Source organism: Balaenoptera borealis, assembly GCF_965194805.1.
Source record: "Balaenoptera borealis genome assembly, chromosome: 1".
In the NCBI taxonomy this organism is placed as follows: Eukaryota; Metazoa; Chordata; class Mammalia; order Artiodactyla; family Balaenopteridae; genus Balaenoptera; species Balaenoptera borealis.
In genome coordinates, this window is record NC_138860.1 from 179,633,805 (window position 1) to 179,650,269 (window position 16,465).

The following is a 16,465-nucleotide window of genomic DNA, read 5'->3' on the forward strand; positions in this document are numbered from 1 at the left end:
CAGTGTACTTTCAGTGGAGGCATACGATAGACACAAGACAGCTTCAGATAGTGATAAGTGGATTGGATGAACAAATGTGATAGAAAGTGATCTGATGTGGTCCTGGGTGTGTTGCTTTAGATTAGGTGGAGGGGACGCCTCTGAGAAGGTGGTGACATGTGAGCTGAATGAAAAGACAGAGTCAACATCATATGAAGGTCAGGGAAAGTGTGATGGAATTCTATCATTGGAAGTGGCTTGAGGATATTGATGTCTTCAAGCTAAATTGCTTTGGGTAGGATTTAGCATTTGTAATGAACTATGTCACCTTGCTCAGATTTTTGTGTATGTTTGATATTGGACAGCTCGAAATTTATGACATGATTGGACAAGCAATCAGCAATTCCCGCCGGGCTGGTGGTGAGGTAAGAAGTCTCTGCTATATTCCTGTCTTATATCTAGTCTGTAAGGTACGTAGCCTGTAAGATCTCTGTTTATATATATTTTTTGTGCCTTTTTCAATAGCACTATCAGAACTTCCAATTGCTGGGTGCCTGGTGTTTGTTAAACAGCCTTTTCCTCATATTGAACCTCAGTCCTACTGCCTTGGCTGATAAGGGGAAAGAGAAAGATCCGCTGGCTGCTCTCCGGGTCAGAGACATCCTTTCTCGTACAAAGGAGGGAGTGGGCTCTCCAAAGCTGGGGCCTGGAAAAGGGTATGTGTCCCCTTGACTGCTGCTCAGGTTTTGTTTTCCTGCCATTTTATATTGATGGGGAGCTAGTGTAACTCCTCTCATCTCCACAGCAATAGAAAAATTTGCCTCCATCCAGTTGAACGTAACTACTAAGAGGATGATCATAGTTTACTATCTCTACATCATAGCTGTATGATTTTGGGTGAATCACTCATTCTCTCCAATCTTGTTTCCTTCTCTATAAGAGGGAGGAAATATCTGTGTAATACATATTTTAGGAATTCTGTGAGGTTCAAATCAGAAAAAAAATGCTTCTATTTTGTAAAATGGGCTTGTTTGACTTGGAGCTGGTTACTCACTTGTGTGTTTAACCTGTAAAGTGAGGATTCTGTCAGGTCCTCCTGGCTTCCTGAAACATTTACTACTGTTTTGATGAAGTCTGGACAGAAACCTTTGCATGCCAGGAAAGAAGTTAGAGATGTGACTTCTGTGTTGTTCAAGGTTTTATTTTCTAAGCCTAGGCATTTCTGGATTTTATTTATTTTTTCAGTCCCTACCATGTATCACTAGTCTCTATCCAGCCATTGAGGATAGAGCACTAATCAAAGCAATCTCCTTGCCTTTATAGAGTTTATTTTCTAACTGGAGCAACAGTGAACAAACATACTAGTAAGTTCATAATAGATTATCATATATGAGTGTTGTGAAGAAAAATAAGCCAGAACAAGGAGTTAGGGAGTGTCAGGGGCTAGTATTTTAGTTAGCACGGTCAGGAAAGGACTCTGAGAACAAGGTGTAGAAGTGAAGTGACAGATGAGCCATGCAAATATTTGGGGTAGAATTGTTCAGGTTTTGAGGTGGAAGTATGACTGGCATTTTTAAGGCTCAGCAAGGTCAGTATGTCTAGAATAGAGAAATCGAGGAGGGAGAGTGGTAGAAAATTCTGTCAGAGAGGTAGCCAGGGCCAGATCACCTAGGGCCAAGTGTAATCTGTAGGTGTTAGAGGGTTTGTGAGAGGGGAGTGACGTGATCTGAATTATTAGTGACCGGAGAACCCAGCTGTTCTATGGAGAATACACTGCGGGATCGTAAGACAAAGGGGAGAGAGAACAGTTAGGAGGCTCAAGCCTTACTCCGCACAAGCGATGAGGGGACTCGGAGTAGGTGGTAGTAAAGGCAGGGAGAAGAGGTCATATCGGGATGTTTTGAAGGTACAGCTGACAGGATTTGCTGGTGGCTTGGAGGTTGAGTGTGAAAAGTACGACATCAGAATTTTGTGGCATGACTACCTGGGTTGTGTAATTTACTGAGATAGGGCACACCAGTTTATGAGTAGATTGGATGGCAGGAAGTCGAAGAAATGAATTTAATCTGGGCCATGCTGCTTTTGAGAGGACTGGCAGATCTTTCTGTGAGATGTTGAGTAGGCACTTGTGTATGTGAGTCTGGAGTTCAAGGAGGAAGTCGCATTCTGGACCTCATTCAGCAAATTATTCACTACTTTCTCTGTTCCAGGCTCTGTGTTAGTTCTGGAATGCTGTGATGAATAAAAAAAAATAGACACATTCCGAAGAGACAAGAAGTTATTCATGCAAATACATGTCAAATTGTATCTAGAGAGTATTATAGTAGGGGCTTTTGGCCTGGTTAGAGAAATCAAGGCAGGCTTCCCTGAGGAAGTGTTACTGAGCTGAAATCTGAAATAGACATTAGGGTGGTAGGAAGTAGACACTAAGCAAAATAGGGAGGTAATCATGTTCCAGAGAGAACAGTAGTTTGTGATTTTTGAGCATCTGCATGTGTGGCATTGTAAAGGGAAATGGAAGAATGCCAAAAGGTTTATCCTTAGAAGTAGCAGAAACATTTGAAAAATGGCTGTAGTGTCTTGAGACTTAAAAGAATGCAAATACATTGTGTAGGTTGCAAACCATAAGAAAGGAAAAAAATTGCCCAAAATTCTACCACCCAAATTGGTAAACGTTCTTCCAGACATTTTTCTGTGCTCATATGTTAAACGTACATGTTTATGAAAACAGGATCACTGTTACAAAATATCGTAGACATGTTTACAGTCTACGATACGATTATAGATTCTATGTTTTTAATGATTGATGGTATTCTACTGTATAAATACACTGTAGTTAACTAATTAACTTATTGAACACTTATTTAGTGTGCTCCAAATTTCTTGTTTTGATAAACTGTGCTTTGATAAACCTTCTAAAACATAAATCTTTGTGAACTTGTTCAGTTATCCCTTTGGGGTAAATTTCTAGAAGTATAATTGTTAGGACAAAGGATATACTTACTTAAAAATTTGAAATGTTTTGCTGAACTGCTCTAATATGCATTCCTAGCTGTTGTGTGTGCAAATGCCTCTTCCCCAGGTCCTGTTTGACAGTGGGAGTCATTAATCTTCATGTTTGCTAATCTCAGAGGAGAAAGATACTACTGTATTGCTCTTATTTGTATTTCATTGGTAACTAGTGTGATTGTGGTCATTTTCACACTGTCTATATCCTTTGCCCCAGTTTTCTCTTTGGTATTTGTCCTTTCTTCTTATTGATTTACATGAGCTCATTGTATATTAGATATACTAACCCTTTGTCGTGTGGTCATTTGGACAGAAAGAGAAAGTTTTACTCAGATTTAATGTAAACCTTTGTTTTTATTCTCTTTGGTTTGTGTCCAGATATTTTGTAAAAGTTGCTGATTTTTAACCTTTTCTTCTCAAAAGAATGACTTTTTAAAAATTCAACCAACATTTAAACGTTAGTGTCTTCACATGACCCAATAGCTTTGAATTGATAGTTTAAATTCCAAAATTTCATGGATTTGGAAGAATTTCTTCTAGTCCTGAAGTTCTTAACCTGAAGCCTGTGGATCCTTAGGCAGTGTGTAGATGGGCTTCAGGGAGGTTGTGAGCTTCTGAAATTATATGCAAATTTTATGTGTTTTTGCAATTTTTTTTTTTTCCTCCCTGGGGAAAGGTCCATAGATTCTGAAGTGGGTGTAGGACCTCAAAATGGCAAGATCCGTGGTTTCGGAGATTGTAATTTGTTGTGAGTTGTTAAAGTTTGTGTTTCCTTTTTGCTTTGTGTAGGCATCAGGGATTTGGGGTGCTCTCAGTCATATTGGCAAACCATGCCGTCAAGCTGTTGACGTCTCTCTTTCAAGACCTGCAAGTGGAGGCTCTGCACAAGGTGAGGGCTTGTCTTCAGAACCAGCGTATTGACTGTTGGCTCCCCTTCTGGCTAAGCTCGCTTGAGCCATCAGATCAGGTAGTTATTTCCTGCCGAGTCCTGATATTAATTCTCTTTTCATGTCGTTACCTTCAGGGTTGGGAGGCAGATGGTCCCCCTGCTGTCCTGAGCATTATGGCCCAGAGTACCTCCATACAGAGGATTCAACGGTTGATAGACTCTGTCCCACTGACAAACCTGCTGTTGACATTACTCTCAACTTCCTACAGAAAGGTGGGTGGGGTCATGCCATTGATAATTTGGAAGATCTTCTTATATAACCTCCTCAAAATGAATGAGACTGACTGTATGCCATGATCTTTATAAAGTCATAATTTGTGGTAATGGTTTTGAAGATGAGAAAAACTCTTAAATGGTTTCAAACATTTGAATTAGTTATTGATTATCAGCACCGTGGTCCATATAGCTACTTGGTGATTTGTGACAATTGGCATGCTGAAGCAAAAACATGGAGGACAGTATGGAAACATTCCTTTTTCAGTTCTTGTCCACATCTCTGGTTTTGGAGTGCTTCTATAGGATAAGGCTATTAGAGTCCTGGAGGGAGCTATTAGGAGAAATACTTCTTGGATTTAGAGAAAAGAAGACACGGAAACAACTTTTCTTGTGGCAAATGGGACGAGGTAGGATGGCTCCATTTTTGTGATCATCAATTACAGAAACCTCGCTATTTTCCTAGGCATGTGTCCTGCAGCGTCAGAGGAAGGGCTCCATGAGCAGCGATGCCAGCGCCTCTACTGACTCAAACACCTACTATGAGGATGATTTCAGCAGCACGGAGGAGGACAGCAGCCAAGGTAGACGCCCCTCTTTTCTCTCTCCCAGGGGATAAGCTACAGAGTGCAGCAGGAAGTGTCCCTAGGAGCTTCCTGTAGCTTCCTAGTCACTGTTTGCTTTTACCTGCCCGGCATGGATCTTGACTGCATGTGCACTTAAAGGCGACATGTTATTCAAGAGTAAGCGGAGCTGTTGAAGATGAGTGATTAAAACTGCCGTCAGCAAAGCCCAGATTGCTTTTCGTTCCTTTCCCTCTGCAATCAGAATACATCTCAGCTGTTCATATTTCTTTTTGTGCTGACTCATCTTGGGAACTCTGCTCTGAGCTTTCCCAGTGAAACTCAAAAGGAAGGCTGTATGTGAGGTGTTGGGTTTGGCTGACGTCATAGATGTGTGGCTTGGGGAAGCATAGAGAAAGCAATGCCAGACTGCTGTGGTGAGCAACAGGGCAACACTAACATTCCCTCCTGCCTTGGTTTGGAGAGGGATTGAATAAGATAAATATCTCAGGTTCTTTCTAAGCAGGTTTGTGGGAGCAATGTGCAGAATTGCCAAAGGTACGATTCTTATCTGGGGGCTTATAGTTGGTAGACAAGTAAAACTCTGCTACTGAGAATGTTTGGCTTGCCGGTGAAATAAAATGAGGTGGTTTCTCTTCCTCCATTGGGTTCCTTTAGAAAAAATACTGGTTTTATTGAGGTATAATTTACATACAATAAAATACTCCCATTTTGCATATACATTTAGATGAGTTTTGACAAGTTTATGCAGCAGTGTAACTACCACCATGATCTACAAACCTTGTGTTCCTTTTGACTCAGGCACTTTTACAAAGCAGATGTACTAAAAATTTTTTAAAAACGTGTTATTTTTGTTACTTTTCTCTTTCCCTGTTAGATGATGACAGTGAGCCTATTCTGGGGCAGTGGTTTGAAGAGACCATCTCCCCCAGTAAAGAGAAAGTGGCACCTCCGCCTCCTCCCCCACCCCCTCCGCTGGAGAGCTCACCTCGAGTTAAAAGCCCCAGTAAGCAGGCCTCTGGTGAGAAGGGCAACATTTTGGCTAGTCGCAAAGATCCTGAGTTGGTAAGAGTGGATTTCTGAGGTTAAGGGGGAGGGAGAAATGGGGAGAAGGGGTGTGAAAATCAGATCATTTGAACAAAAACATTTTGTAGGTTGGATAACTAATGTTTAAAGATATTTTTAGTTAGGACATAAGTGTATTGATTATATTTGATTAAATAACTCATACTCTCGGTGTTATTTCTCTCATTGAGGGTTAGTAACATAGCCTTTGGAGTTAGATAGAATCTACCACTTACTGGCTTTATGACTTTGGGCAAGAAACTGAATTTTTCCAAGCCTCAGTTTTGTCTCCTGTTGTATGGGAGTGATTGTACCTCTTCTAAGAGTGTTGTGAAGAATTAAAGAGCCCTTAGCCTAGGTCTGGTACATCGTAAGCGACTGCTAACTATTTGTTCAACCAGTATTTATTAATGATGTACTGTGTGTCAGCAGCCCCTCTTCTGAAGCTCTGTCAGTAGACAAGTCATATACAGTCTTTGCTTTCATACAGTTTAGTCTAGTCAAGGATGTGGATGGAAATTTAATTTTAATAGAGAAGTAAACAACTGGGAATTCCAAACATGTATAATGACAGTATAGGCTTCAGAATTGAATATATCAATAATATCTTAGAGCTGGACAAATACAGGACCTTAGAAGAATGAAATAAATGAGTTAATCTCTTTGGAAATCCTGTCATGCAACATTTCCTGAAGTCTGTTGTATTAAATTGGCATACCCTTTTCTGTAACTGGTAGAATCACATGGGAAAGACTATTATAACTTAGTCCCACTGTAGGTGATTTAAAATCTGATTTTTTAATTCATTGTGTTTATTGCATGAGACCTATGAGCATATTTTATTTTCTGTTTGTATTCAGGATTTGTAGGAGCTCTGGGCTTATGAACCTGCTCTGAGCTTTTCTGTGTTCTTTTTAGTTCTTAGGTCTGGCTTCCAACATTTTGAACTTCATCACCTCTTCCATGCTGAACTCTCGGAATAATTTTATCCGAAACTATCTGAGTGTATCTCTTTCAGAACACCATATGGCCACCCTGGCCAGTATCATTAAGGAGGTGGACAAAGATGGACTCAAGGGTCAGTAGACAGGATACGTGCCTGGCAGATTTTTTCCTAGTGGTGTTTGACTGTTGGCAGCGTGGTGCGATGCATCAGTTAGATGCTTGAATAGTTGGTTTTCCCATTTGTCTTCAAGGTGCATCAGATGAAGAGTTTGCTGCTGCTCTCTATCACTTCAACCACTCTCTGGTAACTTCTGACCTTCAGTCACCTAACCTGCAGGTTTGTGTGCACTACAACCATTTAGGCCAAGAGCTCTCTACATCTGTACTCAGTAGGCTGCACTTGTTTCTATTGCTAAGGAAAAGTTTATCATGGGATCCCCTCCCTGGAAAGAGTGTTGAGAGACTATCCTAGTATGTCCTTCTGCCTTAATTAGGATCATTTCGAGAAAAAAAAGATGTGTCCTTTATCCCTAAGTCACTTAGTAAGCTTAAAGAAAAGGAAAAACAACAAAAACAACTCCTGATGACTATCCTAGTAGAAAAGTAAATAGACAACAGAGCGTTTTATAAAAAAAAAAAGAATGGCCAACAAACATAGGAAATGTTCAACATCATTAGTAATCTAAGAAATATAAATTAAAACGCGTGTCTTAAAGGATCAATCAAATTACAGGAGATGGATGCTCTCATATACGCTCTTACTTGCAAACCCACCACCGAAATAAAGTCTAGGATCTTGATTGTGGTTGTCTAAACCTTGTGGCTTTCTTTCCTCACTGAAGTAGTGGGTATCTGGAATCCTAAATCTTATATTCCTCATTTCATTAGTTTCATATATGTATTTGTTTTTGCATTTAAGGGATACTTTAAAATTTAAAATTATTTGACTGTTTTTAGCAATGACATCATGTTCTGTGTAATTTTTTTCACTTAATATTGTTTAGTACTTTATTGCCAGAATTCCTCTGTACTGTTGCATATTTTGTAGTTTTTGTTTTGACTGCTATATGATATTCCATCGTGTTTGTGACTATACCAATTTATTCATCTCCCTTCTGCTCCTACTGATGGACATTTGGGTTGTGTCAGTCAGGTTTTATTGCTATTCCAGGTATTGCTGTGATCTTTCTTGTACGTGTCCCCTGTATGTACCCTGTTACAAGTGAGTCTCTTGGGAATATAAGCTGGAGTAGAATCGACAGGTTGTAGAGTATGTGACCTTACGCAGATAATGCCAAACTGCTCTCTGTAGTAGCTGCACCATGTTTTACTCTCACCAGTAGTGCGTCAGGGATACGTGGATTCATATTCTCTCCCAACATTTGACGATGTCATAGTCTGATAATAACATGGTCAAAGTTAGTGGTTCTCAATCTTTAGTGTATATAAGGATTCCTGGGGAATTTGTTGAAACTGTGGATTCTTAGGTACTGTGACCACTCATCCCCCCTGCCCCCCCATCAACCCCAGTAGAATTTAATTTGGTAGATCTCCAATAATTTGCCCTAAGATTGTTTTGAAAATTGTTTTGTTACTCTTAAGATTATTTCAGTGGATTCTCAGAATCAGAACACAATTCAAGGGCTTGCACTTGCCGCCAAAGGGACAAAATCCAGGAACCTGTTTCAAGAGGTTAAAATTGATTCTCACAATCCCAAGCTATTTGAGAAATTCTTAAACATTTCTTTTGTTGTTTAAAAGATAATTGTAAAACCTATTTATACTTACCTACTGTTAAATGAAAAAAATTTTTTTGGCAGGAAAGGGAATATATAGAGTAGAAAAGTTGTTGACCTGTCTAAGGTGAAGAGAAGGAAATGCTTCAGTTAGTATATTGCCTGCAGTACCTTCTCAGACTATAGGGTCAGGGTGTCCTGCCAAAATTATCAGCGCCTTGCCCAGATCTGAGCAAGGAGGGAGGTTTCAAAGTTCATAGATTTGGCCTTTTCTTGTCTAAACTTGTCCAAATAATGGGGAAGAAATATTTTTCTCTAGAGAATAGGATTCTTAAGACTCCTGTAATGATATTGCCCTCTTAGCATTTAAAAATAATTACAGACCTTGTGTGGACATGCAACCTGGCTGCCCATAGCTACTGACTCTGCAGAGGAAATCCTCAGATCTCCTTTTTCAGTCCATTTCCAAACATGGAGCTTTAAATTGTTCCCCCACATTTCATTGCTGTGAAGGATAGTCAGTGTAATCCATCTGCTGTTGAGTTCCCCTACCTTGGATATTGTTTCTTTGGAATAATGTGCAAAGCTGCCTTAGCCAAGGTGCCTGACTTAGGTTGCAAGACACAGACAGTGCAATAAAATGTATTTTGCAGTAAAATGTATTTTGTTACTATTATTACTTAATATTATATTTAACATTGCATATAAAATTATAATAATACTATTACTATGGTGATCTAGGTTCATTCATAAGTATTCATTGACACTTAACTATGTGCCAGGTACTGTTATAGGGACTGAAGAAATAAAGTTGACTTGAGTTAGCACGGGATCATGAGAAAGAGGGGAGATAGGGTGTGGATAAAGGACCTATTGTAGAGATCATGGGAAATTATTTGAATGAGGTGAAGGACAAGGAAAGGAAGGAATTCAAGATATTGCCTAGATTTAAAACCCTTGAAACCCAAATGAGACTAGAAGGACGCTGTTGTCTTTAATAGAAATAGGGTGGTCAGGAAGGAGAGTTGGTTTGGGGGTAGAAGGAGTGATACTGAGTACTCAGTGGCTCATTCTTCTAGGTTTAAGTCAACTCAGAGATTGTATTTACTCACGGGTCACATTTATTTATTTTTTCAGGTTTCTTTTTAAAAAAATTTTTTTTTTAATTGAAGTATAGTTGATTTACAGTGTTGTGTTAATTACTGCTGTACAGCAGAGTGATTCAGTTTTACACATATATACATTCTTCTTTTTATATTCTTTTCCATTATGGTTTATCATAAGATATTGAATATAGTTCTCTGTACTATAGAGTAGGACCTTGTTGTTTACCCATTCTATATATAAAAGCTTCCATCTGCTAACCCCAGCCTCCCACTTCATCCCTCCCCCAACCTCCTCCCCCTTGGCAGCCACCACTCTGTTCTCTATGTCTGTGATTCTGTTTCTGTTTCATAGATAGGTTCATTTGTGTCATATTTTAGGTTCCACATATAAGTGATATCATATGGTATTTGGCTTTCTCTTTCTGACTTACTTCACTTAGTATGATAATCTCTAGTTGCATCCATGTTGCTGCAAATGGCATTATTTCATTCATTTTTATGGCTGAGTAGTATTCCATTGTATATGTGTAGCACAGCTTCTTTATCCATTCATCTGTCGGTGGACATTTAGGTTGCTTGCATCTCTTGGCTACTGTGAATAGTGCTGCTATGAGCATAGGGGTGCATGTATCTTTTTGAATTATAGTTTTGTCTGGATATATGCCCAGGAGTAGGATTGCTGGATCATATGGTAATTCTATTTTTAGTTTTCTGGGGAACCTCCATACTATTTTCTACAGTGGCTGCACCAACTTAAATTCTCATGGGTCACTTGTTTAGTCACATTTTCTCAGAATGATCCTTTGGGTTCTTTAGGTACATGAGGCACAATTTGCCATTTTCTCTCTGTTTATAAAAACAAACAGGTCAGTGTCAGCTCTTCAACATGACTTTTAGTCCCATATAGTAGGCTAGCCATAGAGTCATTGTGCGGTCGAGAAAACTGTATACCTGAGTGTGAGGCTCTCCTTTAAGGAAGGAGTAAGCTGAAGGCAATTAGCAGAGGCATCATCTATGTGATTATATTGTTTCCTTTGTCAGTATGTTGAATTTTATAGCCCTTTCAATCAAATGAGAAAAACAGTTTATATATTATCAGTGTTTTTAGTTTAAATAAATAGTCACCATTACTACTATTGAAAAAAATATCATTTTAAATACGATGAAATTTTGAGGTGCCAGTGGGATGAAGATGTCTAGAAAATAGTTGGAAATGTAAGTCTGAAATTTAGGAGTTAAGAAATTAAGATTGATAATACAGCTTTGGGGATTATCCATCAAGAGGCAATTGTTGAAGTGATGAGATACAATGAGATGGATTGGGGATAGCAAGAGAGATGAAGACTGAGGCTGAAACCTCAGGAATGCCAGCGTTGAGGAGGAGTGGAGGAAAGGTAGCCGGAGGGTGGCAAGGAATGGGTCAGGCCAGGGTTTTGCTGTGCTGTGGCTCAGTTTCACTACTTCAGAAGTCAGTTCTTCCTTAGAGCTAATAAGACTTTGAGTGGTAGGGAAAAACTAGGTTCCTGAGGAATGTTAGCTCGTTTCTTAAGGTTCTGAGGCCTAAATAAACTGACCTAAAGACACAAATAACAGACATGAAACAAAAACTCCCTTAAAAGTGTAAATAACTTTATAAGGAATATACATTCATCATAATCCTTCCACGGAATTTATGATTTTAATTTTTCCATGTTTCCTTCTAGTCCCTGTCTGTATAGTGGCATAGTTTTACAGTTATTATCAGAACATTGATATATCACTTGGTTTCTGCTTTTTCAAATTTTACTATTATATATGTAATGTAATATATATAGAGTATGTTTTTATGTTTACCTTGGTCTTTACAGTTGCCACCATTATGGCCGCATGTCCCTTGATTTGATTTTTTTATTACAGTAATGCTCCAGTTAACACTTCTGATATAGCTCAGGCATGTTTTCTTTTTTTTTGAGTTGTTTTCTTGAGTCAGGAATTGAGAAGTTAGTCATTATGGCTGTGTTGAGCATAGTGATGAAGAATGTAGGTTTTAGAGATAAACCTTGCTTCGGCACTTGGTAATCTTGTGGCTTTGGTCATGTTCTTAAGCCACTCTGAGCTCTGTTTCCCATATCAGTGAAGTGGAGCACACCCCACCTGACGTTGTAGCTCTGAGCATTTAGTGTGACGGTCTCTGTACAACAGTTAGCCTATGGTAACCCCCCAGTACCTGGGAACTACTCATGATATCTGTGACTTTTTGAATGTTTTCGAGGAATAGGGTCCTCTAGGATTTTTTTTTTTTAATAAATTTATTTATTTTTAAATTTTTGGCTGCATTGGGTCTTCCTTGCGTGCAGGCTTTCTCTGGTTGCGGTGAGCGGGGGCTACTCTTCGTTGTGGTGTGTGGGCTTCTCATTGCGGTGCCTTCTCTTGTTGCGGAGCATGGGTTCTAGTCACGTGGGCTTCAGTAGTTGTGGCTCGCGGGCTCTAGAGCGCAGGCTCAGTAGTTGTGGCACACGGGCTTAGTTGCTCCGCGGTATGTGGGATCTTCCTGGACCAGGGCTCAAACCCGTGTCCCCTGCATTGGCAGGTGGATTCTTAACCACTGTGCCACCAGGGAAGTCCCTCTCTAGGATGTTTCATAAGAATATAATTTAATTTGGCAGACTTCAAAATTTATCCTGTATCCTGAGGTAACCATGATTTGAGTTTTCTGAAGCCAAGTGAGAAAGCAGGCTTTTATCTGGTTTTCCATTGGCATCCTGCTCAGCTTGTGTGTGTATTTGGGGAGATAAGTTGCAGCTTAGGTAACTGAGCTGGAAGTAAAGCTCATTTGAGAGACATGCCACAACTGGAGGCAAAGACAACCCTGATTAATTCTAGATGCCTTGACATCTTAGAGGCAAAATTTCTCTGCTAATACTGTTAATAGAAGCTGTTGGATTTATAAGTTGTTGGAAATCCCCCTTTGGATTGTTGTTTGTGGCATGTAACTGATTATGAAAGAAAAATGTTAGCTATTACAGTTGTTGAAAAAGTTTTCTTTCGAAGGCACAGTATCCATTGGAAACTTATGATTCTGCTGTCTCCATGCACATCTACTTTTTGGGGACCCCATTTCTGACACTAATTAACTATAGTTGTTAATGGGGTTAGATTAGTAATTTTTCCTTTATATTTTTCTCATGTGTTGAATGACCTTTTGCAAACTGCTTCTGAATTTGAATTTCTTTGTCTTCCTTTCTTTAAAGTATTCCTTTCAGTGTTAAAAAGTAACATTAGAGAGCATTAGTGATCTGTTGACTTCATCCCCTGCCTTTTTCCCTAATGGTCTCTTGTATGTCTTTCATGTTAGAATACACTGTTGCAGCAGCTGGGAGTGGCTCCTTTTTCTGAGGGCCCTTGGCCCTTGTACATTCATCCTCAAAGCCTGTCTGTGCTTTCACGCCTCCTGCTCATCTGGCAACATAAAGCCGGTGCTCAAGGTGACCCTGACGTCCCTGAATGCCTTAAAGTTTGGGACAGGTAAGGTAACTTAAATTAAATAGAAGCCCCACGGAGAAGGCTGCTTTTTAAAATTTGTTTGACTTATCTGTAGTTCATCTGTGGCTCTGGGATGGTACTCTGATGATAAGTTTAAAGTGGCAAGGGTGGAGGGGTGTGTTTCCGATGGGATTTGAGAGGAGTTGTGCTGTTTAAAAAACAGAAGTATGTAAACTACAGTCTGGAAATAGAATCATCCTGTAGCACATGGGGGATTTGGTTGCAATTATGAGATAGAACCTGAATCCTGAACGTAACCAATTTTATCCTGACCTGGTTTTTTTTTGAAAGCGGGAACAACAGGGAAGCCAACTCTGTCTTTGGTTATTTTGCTTTCAACATGAAACCACTTAGAGTGACTTGCAGTCTTTTTTGGACAACTTTTAAAGAATTTTTTTACTTGGGGGAAGCTCACATTAATCATCTAAATCCTCTTTAGATGGACCTATATTTGCCGTTTTTGTTTACATGGTTGGGAGTCTTCAAAGCAGTTTGTTTTCCTAAACGGCTTTGTTTTCCTCTTCACCATTCTATGATCAAATAGCTCTAATGCTGGATTTGAGAAACTATAAACCCCCTTGAATGCCAGATATGCACTATATTTTTCCTGGTGGAATCTTGCAAAAAGGCCGGAAGGTGGGGGCCGGGGGGAGGTGGGGAGCGAAACCCTTATTAAAATACAAATCTCTTTCCTAATAGCCAAAGGCAGTGGAAATAGTTGGCTACATTCATTCCTTTTTTGCATAAAAGCTTTTCTCACAGATTCTCTGAATAGTATAATTTTTTTATTGCTTTTTAAGTGCATTGAGTTAATTTTGACTGTTATCATGCAGTGATTTTTAACCTGTAATGTAAATTCTCAAAACGAGAATTAAACTATAGAATCAAATCATAGGGAAAAAGTAACTGAATTGCTTCTATCTGCCCGGATTTATTAATTTAAAAAAATAGCCGCCTTTTGGAGAACTTGTAATTCTTTTCAGAATTGTCAGGAACAGCAGCGTGGGGGTTACTGCCACTGTGGCCGCAGTTAATGTTGCCGAAGGGTCTTGAAAATGTGTTTGTGGCCAAATCTGGCTTTTTTGTAGCCAAGATTTAGTTTTTATCTTCTCATTACATGTAGCTTCTTGTCTTCCTTAATTCGTTATCTTAATTTAAGAAGTTGGACTCTTCTGGCATTGGACATTGTCACTCTTGGGGGATGTTCTGACTTTTCCTCACCAGACATGTTCTCCTTTCCTCTGTGGTAGGTTTTTGTCAACAATGAAGCAGAATGCCCTGCAAGGGGTGGTGCCCAGTGAGACGGAAGATTTGAATGTAGAACACCTGCAGCTGCTCCTCCTCATTTTCCACAACTTCTCTGAGAAAGGCCGGCGGGACATATTGACCCTTTTTGTGCAGATCATCCAGGAGTTGAGTGCCAACATGGATGCCCAAACGCGCTCTGTGCCTCTCATCCTGGCTCGCCTGCTTTTGATCTTTGATTATCTGCTTCATCAGTACTCCAAAGCCCCTGTGTATCTGTTTGAGCAGGTACAGATGAACACATTCTTTTTGCTTTACAGCTGTTACTGAGAGCGTAGTTATTCTCAAGTTACCATGCTCCAAACCAAAATGACCTGCTCACTTTAGGGTTTAGGTGTTCATTGCGGTGTGTTTGAGTAGCCTTAGGTGACCCCTGGGACTTGTGTCTTTGCACCCACAGTTTATGTTTAGCCAGAAGCGATAGATGTAGATTATTTGATTTGATGCATTTGTTAAAATTGGCTCATAGGCTCTGTTCACAGGTGTCCTTCTTTGAACTACCCCACTTTACCTGTGTCGAGCACAGTGCCGTGCGTGTCGGGCCTCAGTTAGTATTTACTAGTGGTTGAATGATGGTCGAGCAGTAAATTTTATGGGTTAGTAAATTCCTTTGTTGCAGGGATCCAAAATGAGGATGGAAGGGCCATTTAAGAATTCAGCGTTTCTTCAAATGTTTCATTGAACACTATTCCCTTTATACTCCAGCAAAAATATGTTTCCCAAAAGAAGTCACAGAAAAATCTAAAATTTCGTTTTGGTTTATAAGTTTCCCAAACTTTGCTGTACCAATCTTATATCAAGCCTGGAGTGAGAAGCAGAATGATGACTGTGTATCTCTCTTAATTTGAGTATTTGTGTTTTAAAAGGTGCAGCATAACCTGCTTAGTCCTCCTTTTGGGTGGGTGAATGGATCCCAAGACAGCAACGGCCGCCGGGCGACCACCCCTCTCTATCATGGGTTCAAAGAAGTAGAAGAAAACTGGTCTAAGCATTTTTCATCAGGTCAGAAAGAAGATTGTCAATAAAAAACTGACTTGCTGATTTTCATTGGAGGGGTTGAATTTGGAGCTTGGGGCATCCTTGAGGATCTTTGGTCATCGGTTTAGTCTCCTTCCTGTGGGTGGCAGATACCTACAGATTCAAAACTCTTGCGGAAACAGACTCTCGCATATCCTGCATCTATTTAAAAGCAAAAAACATTGAGGCACGAGAATTAGGAATCCTCTGGCCATAGAGTGCAGTATATGTATTCCTGCCACACTGGGTGATTGAATTAGTTTTCCCTTAGGGACATGGTTCTAACCCACAGGCTAATTTCTTTGGGTCAGGGTCTTCAGACAGTGGGAGCTGTGACATTCTTTCCAGTGTTTCTCACGTAGCAGTGGTCCGTACTTTTCAGAAGGTGCCTCTTGTGTTCATTTTAGCATGTGTTTGCTTTCATCTGAGGATTGTTAGATGTAAAGTGTATTTGGTGGAAATGTTCATCAAGCTCTAGTATGAATTTATTATCATTGGGATCTCTTAGTAGTTAGTCCCTTTGATATTGGGGAAACAGCATTTAAGTTTAAGGCGGTCAGTCTAATGATACAATTTTGTTGATTAACTTGATGATTATAGAGCAGAAGTTAACTCCCAGAGCAGAAGTTTTCAACTGGGGATGATTGTGCTCCCCATCCCCAAAGGGGCCCTGGGGCCATGTCTGGAGACATATTTGGTTGTCACAACTGGGAGGGTGCTACTGGCAATCAATGGATAGAAGCCAGGATGGTGCTAAACATAGGACAGTTTCCCACAGCAGAGAATGATCTGGCCCAAAATGTCAATGCGTAGTGCCAAGGTTGGGAAACCCTTGTCCAAAGTGTTTTCTTTGTTTTTATGTTTCATATTTGTTAGGCTTGAGAATGAAACCATTCTTTCAGTAAGCACATTGTTTTTCAGATGCCATCCCACAACCCAGATTCTACTGTGTCCTGTCCCCAGAAGCCTCAGAGGATGATTTGAACCGACTTGATTCTGTGGTACCAGGAATTTAAAAATCCCATTTTACATGTT

The 16,465-nt window shown here is 39.9% G+C and overlaps 1 protein-coding gene across 7 annotated transcripts in view; it reads left to right on the top strand.

The window, feature by feature from the left end:
- The window catches only part of UBR4 (ubiquitin protein ligase E3 component n-recognin 4), a 125,925-nt gene that overhangs the window by 13,893 nt on the left and 95,567 nt on the right, over nt 1-16,465 (top strand). For all 7 annotated transcript variants that reach the window (XM_082402518.1, XM_082402519.1, XM_082402523.1 and 4 more), the window contains exons 10-21: nt 345-404; nt 505-695; nt 3,778-3,877; nt 4,013-4,150; nt 4,617-4,734; nt 5,612-5,799; nt 6,718-6,877; nt 6,996-7,081; nt 12,921-13,090; nt 14,359-14,641; nt 15,280-15,415; nt 16,352-16,431. In XM_082402518.1, coding sequence (XP_082258644.1) covers nt 345-404; nt 505-695; nt 3,778-3,877; nt 4,013-4,150; nt 4,617-4,734; nt 5,612-5,799; nt 6,718-6,877; nt 6,996-7,081; nt 12,921-13,090; nt 14,359-14,641; nt 15,280-15,415; nt 16,352-16,431 — 1,710 coding nt within the window. The remainder of the gene's footprint in view (nt 1-344; nt 405-504; nt 696-3,777; nt 3,878-4,012; nt 4,151-4,616; nt 4,735-5,611; nt 5,800-6,717; nt 6,878-6,995; nt 7,082-12,920; nt 13,091-14,358; nt 14,642-15,279; nt 15,416-16,351; nt 16,432-16,465) is intronic.